General features: G+C 43.7%; 1 protein-coding gene across 1 annotated transcript; it reads right to left on the bottom strand.

The window, feature by feature from the left end:
* Positions 1-15: 15 nt before the first annotated feature.
* LOC117737749 (T-cell leukemia homeobox protein 3-like) lies at positions 16-3809 on the bottom strand. The gene is made up of 3 exons (XM_034543900.1): positions 3136-3809; positions 1947-2184; positions 16-1313 (listed from the first exon to the last, which is right to left on the bottom strand). The coding sequence occupies exons 1-3, from the start codon at positions 3557-3559 to the stop codon at positions 1130-1132; spliced, it is 846 nt and encodes a 281-aa protein (XP_034399791.1). The 5' UTR covers positions 3560-3809; the 3' UTR covers positions 16-1129.
* Positions 3810-11534: the final 7725 nt, after the last annotated feature.

Here is an 11534-nt window from a genome sequence, read left to right as displayed (position 1 = left end):
AATTTTTCTTTTTTTCCATAGCTTATGATTGTTGCGTATTAAAACCTTTAAATTATGTGTATGGTGCATCATAAACAGCATGAGCAAAAAGGGTCACAAGAACAGTTTATATTGTTATTTACACATATACAATGAAAGTACAAAAAGAGTTGTACATGTGTGCCTCGATAACCGAAGGACACACAAATAAAGCATGATAATGTGCATATGAAAGAAAAATAAACGTCACCACCATCACAGAACATGCATCACTCCCTTCATTACAACTCAGTCTCTTTCATATTTTCTTCACTTCTTTCCAATTTATTTTCCTTTTATTAATGCGCTCAAAGGCATTTCTGACATATAATGTAACATTTTAGACATACTTTTTTGGTTATGGTGGTACACCACACCTGTGTATGTACAGGTGACTGTGCGGTGCATTGGAGGGGGTATATTTATAAATGAGATTAGAAGAAAGTTTAAGCACCAGAACAATTTAAAAAAGAATCTCTGAACCAGCTTTTATCTGAATTTTTCGAGTCCTATTTAAAACATTTGTATTCAAGTCCTATACTCTATTGTTTACGTGTTGGGTTGTAGGTCTTGCCTTATATGGCTGGATGGAGTTCTTCCCCTAAAAAAAAGAGCCAACCCTTTCAAAGCGTTGCAAAGTCTGTTTTTATAATAAGGAGTTAGGTGTTGAGAGGAAAGACCTTCACAAAACTCTCAACCGTGTCTCACTGTGGAGAACGAATTGGCTCCTTTAGGTATATGGGGTAAATATCTGTCTCCTCTTATTCTAATACACATAATAAGTAAGAGCATAAGAGGACAATCACTTTTTAAAGACAAGTTCTGTTTCCTGTTTGGATTTGTACCCAAGTACAGAGTTGCGAGATTTATTCCAAGAAAGTTCGGTTTCTGCTTCAAGACAAACATCACTCACCATCATTTCAGGTCCATTTTGCCAACCGTCCACTCAAATGGCTGGGACCCATTCTTCAGTTTATCTGGTCCAACATTTTTGTTATCCATTGCATGGATCAAAGTAAGTCCCACTGTCCTCATGTAGGTCTAATTTAATTAAGTTATCCTCCCAGGGATAAGAGCATATGCTTATTGATTACAGCGGTGTGAGTCGCGTCTATTCCCTCTCCTCCGCCCAGGGCTGGAGGTTCTGCAGGGCATACAGGGAGGAGTTATGGGCGCACAGTGGATCCGACACCGCTGATTCGCTGAGGGACTTCTGGAGGGCGGACTGCTGCAGCTGAAGGATGAGGCGATTGGCCTGTTGACGCTCAGCCTCCCTTTCCTCGGCTGTTTGTCTCCTGAATTAAGACGGGAGAAGAAGAAAAACATTAATAAACAAATCAATAGATGGATAAAACGTGAAGTTATGCACAATTAAAAGGAGTGAACATTCCCAACAGATGAATAAAACCAAGTTCTCAGAATAGAAAAAACTAAACAATGTGCAGCGATGAAAGGAAGTCAATGTTTGTTTAGCATGAACAATGAGGTCAAAGAAAATTAGTAATTCACTAATTATACCCCAATAATCATAACAACTACATTTTGGTAATTTTTTATAACGATTTAAAATTATCTTTATTAGTAATTCTATTGCATTACTTAATTGAAGAGGACGAAGAAGAATAAGAAATTAAGAAAAGACGATAATAAACTATACCAGAGCAGTTTTTTTTTAATGAATTGCTGTTTATGTCTAAACGGTGGGGTTTTGGTTCCGTGTCCCCGGGGTCAATTCAGGTAATGTCGCGAGGGGTCATGTGTAGAACGAGGACTATGATGAACAAGTATGATTTTTGAACAGGGCGACTGCATGTAACTTTTAGCGGACGAAGGACGCTGCGGGTTTCTCCGGCTGGGCTGTGATGAGATGATGTAACACATGTTAAGTATGGAACACGTCCCACGTGGATGTGACATGTTATACTGACCTCCACTTGGTCCTGCGGTTCTGGAACCAGGTTTTCACTTGTGCGTCTGTCATCTTCAGACTCTTGGCCAGGGCGGCCCGCTCGGCGCTCGCCAGGTACTTCTGCCGGTGGAAGCGCTTCTCCAGCTCGCAGATCTGAACTCTGGAGAAGGACGTGCGGGGCTTTTTCCGTTTGGGTGGTGTCCGGTTCTGGTACGGGTGTCCTATCCGCCGCGTAACGGCGAACGGCACCAGAGCCGCTGCAAGAAACAGAGACAACCCGGTGAGTGGAGGACGAGATTTTCTACTGCAGCAAACTAATTCACTCCCCACTCTGTATGGAAATTCGAGGCCATATATCACAGATATCTGCCCTGTTTGACAATAATCCCCCATTTAGACTGTGTAAGCCATATGTGAAATATGTGGGATGCAATTTATTGTGAAAGATTAGTCTGGCCAGGTAGCCTATTGAAAACAATATAATGATAAGAAATAAACGAATACTCATTTTATAATATCCGCCCTGCTAATTACAGCAGGTCTGTTGGCCTATTTATATGTTCTTCACATACAAGGCCTTTGCTAATAAACGCTCCTGATCATCTTCGATTCATCTTCCTAACCTTGTATTAAATACAGAAAAAACACATCACATTGTATTATTTTGGATAGTATTTTTTATTTGAGAGTATTTATATGTTACGTGTCTCTATAATTTCTGAAGTCAATTATTTGACAACATATAATATGCTTATTCTTAGTTATGCCTCAATTTAGCCAATTCATTTAATTGTAGTTGATTTTCACTATCAGCAATACATTATGACAGAACAATGCTATTTGGTTCTATAAAAATAGAGCCTTATTATTGTACATAACTGCGTTCGTATTTCTGATCTGTGATGTAGAAATGAAAATATTTAAATTCCTAAAATAACCGTCTTGTGTCACTTACGCTGACACAAGACGGTTAATAATAATCTGTAAATGTAGTATTCGCCATTATTTAAAAACATTTTAAAACATGTGCCCTGATGTCGTTTGTCTTTGTTTAAGGCCAATTACACGTACACAAAATTCCAGCTGGCTGTAAACGCTTTACACATATTTGGCAGGGGTGTCTTCAATGATTCAGCAGCCTGTACTAATGTTTTAAACATAATAACTTATTAATAAGGGGAACCCGTTAGATGTTACAGCTGGTCTACCTGATATTCTGTCCTTGGCGAACCGGTTTCCTATCCAGGGGAAGCACAGTCCTCCAAAACCCGGGACAGCGCTCTGGACAGGGGCCGGGGGTCCCGGGGCTGTCATGGGTCTGTGGGCCGGGACTCGAATCACTCCCCGGCAGCCCAGAGTCCTGCTTTCCCCGTATGAACCTGAAGCCTCCACCGGAGGCATTATACCGGAGAGGGAGATAGACAGCGCGGTGTAGGGCGCGCTGGCCCCGGTCGGGCTACCTAAACTGTAATAACCGTCCCCGTTGCTTAAATCGGATCCACTTTGTCTTCCAGACGTGCGCCCATTTTCTGGCTCTGTACCGGCTCCCAGGATCTGGTCGATGCCGAAGCTGATGGGCTCATGATGAACCGGCTTTGGAGGAGGGCTCGGCGCGCTGGGTGCTTGCTCCATCCCCGTCGCTCTGTCGCAAAAGGACGAAAACACTGGACAGGATATTTTCAGGGAGAATCGCAGCACGTTCAAACTGTACCAAAAGTAATCGCCAGTAGTGTCTCCATCGCTGTCCAGCCGTCTGCCCCGATTCCAGCGTGTCCGTGTTGTCTCTAACAGGCCTCGTTCAGAGGACTGGGTCCTCTCTACAGGCTGTGGTGAAAGTTTGATGGGCGTTTGGAGAGATGTGACGCTCTGTCCTTCCTCCTCTCTGCGCGTCAAAACGCTCAGTTTAGCAGCTCCGTCCCCCTCTATCCCTCTCCACTATTCATTGGCTGGCACCAGAATGACTGATTGAATGTTAATGGTAGTCCCACCATTTGGCACAATAACCAATATTTCCCATAACGGCGTCAGCTTGTTTTATATATATGGCTAAATATGGCACCTTCTGAGTGAGTCAGTATTTTATGTTGTCGTTTTTTGTCATAACGGGGAGTAAGGAGCAAGCGACAGCTTTATGGTTATTAAAATGGCATATGTAAAATAATCGCACCAGGGATAACTGAAGATGTAGACGTCTTTGGTGACGAACATCTAATATTTTATCGTTTCAACCGACTGCTGTTTGGCTATCTGTCTTTGTTCCGCTCATCCTCATGTCTTCACTATATAAGTTTTCGTGACAAATGATATCAGATGGAAAAACTTTTTGCACACCTTAGGGTCTGATGAAATGATGCCTCGGCCTATTACCACTTTTCAGGCGAAACAAAGTGCATCATTTGTCCTCTTGCCGTCTGTGTCCCCTCTTCCATCTCTATCCTTGACACATGTAGAATATACGTGAATAATAAGTGTACAGGCAACTTGATGAAAGCTATTAGGTAGTGCTTTATAACCTGAAGACTATTCATCGTGTATGTATTATAAAGGAATGACCAAGAGGAAGAAATGTCGGTCTGAATTTATATTTCTTTTTATTAGAATCTCTAGTCTAACATGGAGGGTAATCTTTTATATTTCTTCAACATTCCCCTGCATTGTTCCTCAATGTTATAGATGTTTAAGTTGAAATAAAAAAAATATTACATGCTTTTTCAATATATTATTTAAAGCCTTAACTATTCACAGCTAGAAACATCATGTAAAATCATTAAACATTTACTCAATAAGCCATTCCAGTTGATTGTATTAAATATGGCATGTGTGAGTTTATTGAGACAGAATAAACCCGTTAAATCCACGTGCGTAATTACGCACATGACACCCATCGCGTCTGTCTTTAAAATACAAGGACAGCAGCCTAATTGACCACTGGCAGCACCTATTGAGCATGGCAAAGGATTATGTGGCCTTATTTGTTGCTGGTAGCCGGTGCCACATTAAATTACCTGACAAGGGAAGGCCATGGGCTACTTCAGATAAACTGTCCGGGCTCTGGAAACTGCTAACCGCTCAGATTCAATGTAACGGGCGCCCAAAGTGACCAGATAATCACATTTTCACTAACTTGTCAGACAAATGCGCGTTGGGTTCGGATGCGGCAGGTGGCTCTTTCGGCTATCACATTACGGTACTTAAACAAACTAATGCCCAACATATTCATTTAGTGACAGCGAGGTTTATATTTGTAGGCTTTTAAAAGATCGGCTCAGCCTGTTCATTAATCATCGTTTTTTTTGTAGGTATGTGTTTTATTGTCTGAACTAATTTCATTTTAGTTTTGGTTAATCCTGTCAATGTGGCAACATTTTAAACCGGCTAATTTTGTCAGTGTTTAATGCTTTTGTCATAACTATCCATTATATAAAATACCTCCCGAATTTACCTGCAAAATGTTGCATTAAAACAAAAAGTGAAAAGTGAAATTAAATTATAAATTGTGAGGTTGGATGCTACAAAATCACACGGAAATGCAAGGCACTGTAGGTAATATACATTGGAAAAGAGAAAAAAAAGATCCGCATCTCGCGATTTACAATAAAGTCTTATGAAGCAATATGGGATGGGACGAGGCCCGAGGTGTTTGTTTGGCAATATGGACAGCCTCCGTGTTGGCTGGTTCACCCGGCCATATGCGAGCTCACCGGTGGCTTTTGATGGGGGAGAATTGGTCTTTTATAGCTGTCATCTTTGTGGACATTTTTATGTTTCTCTTGATGACCTTTGAAAGAATAAGGGTAATTGTGGCGGAGTTCATCATTGCTACAATAATATTTAAATTGATTTAATTTGTTTATAACAATTAAACGACCATGTATAGGAGGAGGCATATAGATCACAACTGAATAACTGCTTTGTGGAAATGAATAAGTATTGCCCTTATCACATGGGAAGGCAGTCCCTCCAGCCTGTACAGCAGACGGGGTCCCCCTGCTGCAGATGTTGGGGGTTAGTAATCTGGTGTAATCCAATGATTATGAAACATTAGCTCCGACCTACCGAGATACCACCGGTTACCCAAAAGCCACCAGGAGAAGCTCCAGCCAGCCTCACTGCATTTATTGATAGTCAGAATGTTGAAACCGTAATTTCATTGCTTCATGATTACAGCAGAAAATGTAAAAAATAATTGATGCCAAGAGTCCACTTAAAAACACACGCACACACACGCACACACACGCACGCACTCATACACGCACAAGCATGCACGCACTCACGCAGCCACACGCACACCCTTTACAAAGCAACCTTGAGGTTATCTCGTTTAGGCCCAAATATTTAGATGGTGTTTCTGAAACGCCTGCAGCCCACATGAACAATTAAGAAGCGCATCAATCCTCGTTTTTTTCCACATGGCAATATAAAAGCTGACACCCTGATTCAAAAAGTCCAAAAAAGAAACGACAACAAAAGAGTGAAAGAGTGCGATTTGTTTGAGAAATTACCACTTGATCTGCATAATCGGGGGTCTGGGCTGCAGCTTGGTACCCGGGGGCTGCGTTTTTATTGCGCGTCTCTTCGCTGTTATCAATTTCACCAGCGCGCCTGACTTTTTAAAAGGGGGACGAGGCCGGCTGCTTCTGAATAATGAATGACACGCTTTTATATTGTCGCTAAAGTGCCCGTGATGTTACAATATGAAAAGGCAGCGGTAAGTAATAGTGCATTTAAAGGGGATGTAGTGTATTATTATGATGTAAAAGAGAAGGAGAGAGGCGGTAGAGAGAGGGATATGAGTAGATAGCAGCACCCAGAGAGAGAGAGAGAGAGAGAGAGAAAGAGAGAGAGAGATTGTTTTATTACAATAAGAGGAGATGAGTTTGCCTCGCAGCGAAATGGGGACCAGTTAATGAAACTTTACCGCGGCTAACGATTTCCCCTCCCTCGCTCTAAAAACCGCCCTTATGAAATATTTAAACTATTTAATATAGGTAGTATTACGCTGAAAGACACCGGCATCGGCCATCTGACAACATTTACAAGGCTGTGGATTTTTTTAAGTCGGGTAAACAAAGCTTTATGGCTCGCTTCCCCTCAACCCATACAACACACGTCGTGTAGTAAATCACGCTCACGTTGAGTGCAATATAGAGAAAATGTGTTTTACTGTTGGGAGACTTGATTTAGTCTAATTTACACTTTTCTCTATACCACGCCATACATCTTCTCACACACAGAGGCAGCAGTTTACAGGCTCATCCTATCAATAGCGTGGCCCCAGTGTGTGTGTGTGTGTGTGTGTGTGTGTGTGTTGGGGGGGGGGGGGGGGGGGGGGGGGGGGGGAGATAGTGTTTCATATTGACATGCTCAGTGGGATTGTTGGATGAGAAGAGAGGAATGGGATCCCCCATCAGGGACTCGGTCAGGGCCATCATCATCCCTGGGCTGTCACTGGACCACTGCTCTGCCAGGGACACTCAAAAGCAGATACACCAAATAAAATGTCACTGTAAATGTCAAATATATGGCTTGGTATATACAGTATTAGAGATTTTTAATTTCTAAATATGAAAGCTGTCATCCCAAAAGGTTCTTTTTATTAGAGGCAAAATAAGTCCGGACGGAACAAAAATTGCTGTTGAAATGTTGAAGCAGCTGATTATCAAAACATTGTGGTGGATTGTTAGATATATTCTTTCAGCAGTTTTTTATATACAAATCAGTCATGTAAGCTCCCCCCCCCCCCCCCCCCCCCCCCTGCATGTATCAGGATGCACATGTAAGATGCCCTGATAGGTATTTGTTTCAATGGACATTGCATTCTTGTTACACTGGAGGAACATTATGCTTTGACTCTGTGGGTGCGTGTGTGCGTGTGAGGGTAGACCATGTCAGCCTGTCTGATGGTTGAATGCATGGCTGCCTCTTCACGCTGGTTAAAAGTCAGGGAGGGAGGGAGAGGAGGATGGAGAGGAAGAGAGTGAGAAAGGGAAGTAAGTAAACCGCACAGACGTGAATTATAGGGATGGACGGAGAGCAGAGAGCAAAAACAGGATGGCAGACTGAGATGTGAGAGAAAGAGTTAAAGCATTATTGGACATCATTTGGAGCTGATGATAATTGAACACATGGCTTGAGTTTGGTCAAGAGGATTCCCATAGCGTTGTCTTGTCTTGGTTGTACTTTTAAGACTTAATCTCTGTCTATCTATTCTGAGTGCTAAGTAAAAGTTTCTCTGCTGTTTTCATGGAGACATTTTTAGTCTCTCATCACACTCGATGGTTTTCACGGGCATCTGCCATCCACAAAATGACTGATGTAATTAATAAGTGCGTGTGTTTGCGATTGCTTTAATGAGTTATGACTGATTTATGTGTGTGTGTGTGTGTGGGGGGGGGAGCAGCTGAGTGCTCCTGAACGCCGCTGGTCGTGGCACTAATGTGTTAATTCATTACGGCTTGTAGTCAGTTGCATTGTGTCAGAGCTGTGTTTCCCGTCTCTCTCTGTCTGTGTCCTCTCCGCTTCATAAAAGCTGATTATCCTGCATGTCGCCGCCGTTCCACCCATTCTCTCCTGCCTCTTGACCTCCTCACCCCTCCTGTTGCCTGCCCGCGGGGTGCTCATGCAGGGGAGGATGTGGGGGAGGGCCAGAGGACCAGCTGCCACCAGCCATAGTGCTCTGGTGCCTGGCAGAGGGAGCTACTCCAGCCCCCTGCTTTGCTGGGCCTTCTGGCCCCTCAGGGTGGAGGGAGGGAGGGAGGGGAGGGGGGGGCACCAGCCTCATGCCACCAGCCCCACCTGTCTGGCCCCAGGCGCAGGACTGTGACCGATTAGACACACGCTCAGTTGTGCAGCCACATATGCATATTACTGCCGGATGACCCCAAACATGTCAACTATCCAACTTTGATTTGATCCAATGTGCTTTGAAAATGTTCCATAAGCTGCAGAATTCCTTTAACCTGTAGAAGTGCAAGTTATCTCCAAGTTCAATATCAAAACATGAAAATAAAAATGTGAGTGAGTGTGAGGGATATGTTTTGTACACTTGCATGCACCTGGAAATGGGCCTTTAATAAAATTCTGATCCACACACACAGATTTCCTCGATACACATGCTCGCACACGCACACACACACACACACATGCACACACACACACACACATAAACTATACACTATGCCCCTTGTCACACACACACACACACACACACAAATACACACAGAGGCACTTTGCTGTGAGGCGTGAAAGAGCGAGAGCTAAGTGAGGCCACTCCAGAGCGCTATTCTCTATATTGATTTCCCATTATCAGACCCCAGTCCCAGTGGAGTCATTAGTGCTGGGATCAAACAGACAGACAGGGAAGGAGACTAATACCAGTCACTTACACCAGCACAGGGAGATCACCTTACCTCCCTGAGGGTAGGAAGGCCAGGGAGGAGCAGAGGAAACGAGTACAGAGGAGGGGGGCTTTAGTGGATGGACGAGTGCAACGGGCTAACAGATGGAGACGGCAACGTGTAGAGAGGGAGAGGAAGAGACGGAGTTTCGCAGGGGAACTTTCATGGGCTAGACACTATTTGATCACTTTATTTGGCTGTTTGGTTTTTATAGTCCCGGAAAAGTCTTTATCGCTTTTTTGCTCTCCCTTTGGTGCTCTCCTTTTTAGCTATAGGCACTGTCCCAAAAACAAGGTTTTGTTATTGCTTAATTCAAGTTTTCATGTTTTCACCGATGGGGGACTGTTCTCTTTGTCCAATCTTGTAACGTGTAGCCAATAAATCTCCCCGTCTTCCTCTCTGTCAATAATTTCATGGTAAAGATGCAATGATGAATGGTTTTCATGTAGCCAGCAGCTGTCCCCAAACCAGAGGGAGAAAAAAGAGGGAGAGAGAAAGTGAAGGAGGAATATGAAATGTGAGATACTCATTTTGGTCCCTTGCTTTGTAATTTCTGTGGATGTATTTATTCTCTATGGATTCAAGGGGAGCAATGAATTCAGAGTATGGATCAACACCATCCATCTTATTCACTTCTGCCTGCCAGTGAGCTCTGGAAGTGGTGGTCGGACTACACACATGCATGGAGAGAGAGACACACACACACACACACACACACACAAACGGCTCAGACGGGGGTGACCCTGGCCTGACCCCCCTGCTGACCCCCAATCTGTTCCCCAACCTCACACCATGAGAGACCGGGGCACACCGGGATAGGGACACACACGCTCAAAGACACACACACACATACTCGTGCACACTCACATTGGCACAATGTGTGATCTGATGGATATCTCCTCAGACAGTACCATGTGTGTGGGCAGTGTGCGTGCGGACCGCGTGTGTCTGAGTGTGTGTGGTGCCGTACCCTCTGCCCCCTCCCACTGGTGTTAATTGATTCTTGGTACGCTTTGCTGATTGGTGTGAGGACCCCTAGAGGCGGACCCCATCTCCACTGATGCCCCCTCCCCATTTGTGTAGCACCTCTCTGACACGTACAGTACACACACACACACACACATACAAACACCGATATACAGTGTATTGTTTATCTCTAGATATATACAGTATACATGTCCACGGACTTCATAGCAAATGTGGGGATTGTACTTGCACTGGGGTCAAAACACACACACACACACACACACACATGTCTTTCAGGGGGTTTTCACACCCCAGTAAAGAGGAAGCTGGCTCGCTGACATGAGCAGATTGCAGATCATATGAGACAATCCACACAGAAAAAACTGTGTCTGTGTCTTACAGGAGATTCATGAACAATATAGGTGGGCAAAGGTGTGTGTGTGTGTGTGTGTGTGTTTGTGTGTGTGTGTGTGAGAGAGAGAGAGACAGCCAGAAAGACAGTAAGAGAGATGAATCTCCGGTTATTAATTTCCAGCTGCGGCCCCTGGGTGAGATGTTAATATAGGGCTGATTGTGACTAATTTCTTATTAATTGCCATCACCGATTACATAGTGGCCAGTAATGTGGCTAATTTGTTGAAATGAATTTGGGTTTTCTGATGCATTTTAATTGCTGCAGGTGGGCATCATCCCCTGCACACTGTCGCTTTTGTTTTTCAGCAGGAAACTTTTGAAGTTGCGCTGCTGCTGTGTGTGACTATTATAAGTAATGTTGTGTGAATTATAGCGCATTACTTTAACAGTAAACAACGCTTACACACGTCTGTTCATGTGTAGTCTTTGTATGCGTTTCTGTCTGAAGCGCACAAACAAATCTTTGCAGCATCACTGTAAATGCCATTGATATGTTATTCATCAGGTTTATGCATCCCCCTCCGTCCATATATCTCTACATGTTCATGATCATTACAGTGGGGACGGAGGAACATTTAAGTGGTTGCCTTTTGTTTGTTGAATGTTTATAGCTTCCGTTAGCACAGTCTCAACGACCACTGAGGAACCAGTAGATACAAAATCCAAATCCCTCTATAAAAGAAGAGATGGCCTCTGGGCAGCCATAGCTCATAGTTGGCCTGATTTAGTGGCAGCCAGGAATCTGGGCTTGAATAAAGACAGAGAGAGCGAGGGCAGAGTGGGAGAAAGAGAGAGAGAGAGGAAAAGATAGCTCCCTGTGTGATAAATAG

This window comes from Cyclopterus lumpus, chromosome 10 (genome assembly GCF_009769545.1).
Source record: "Cyclopterus lumpus isolate fCycLum1 chromosome 10, fCycLum1.pri, whole genome shotgun sequence".
Classification (NCBI taxonomy): domain Eukaryota; kingdom Metazoa; phylum Chordata; class Actinopteri; order Perciformes; family Cyclopteridae; genus Cyclopterus; species Cyclopterus lumpus.
The sequence above is the reverse complement of the archived record's forward strand: the minus strand, read 5'-3'. Positions and strand labels throughout refer to the sequence as shown.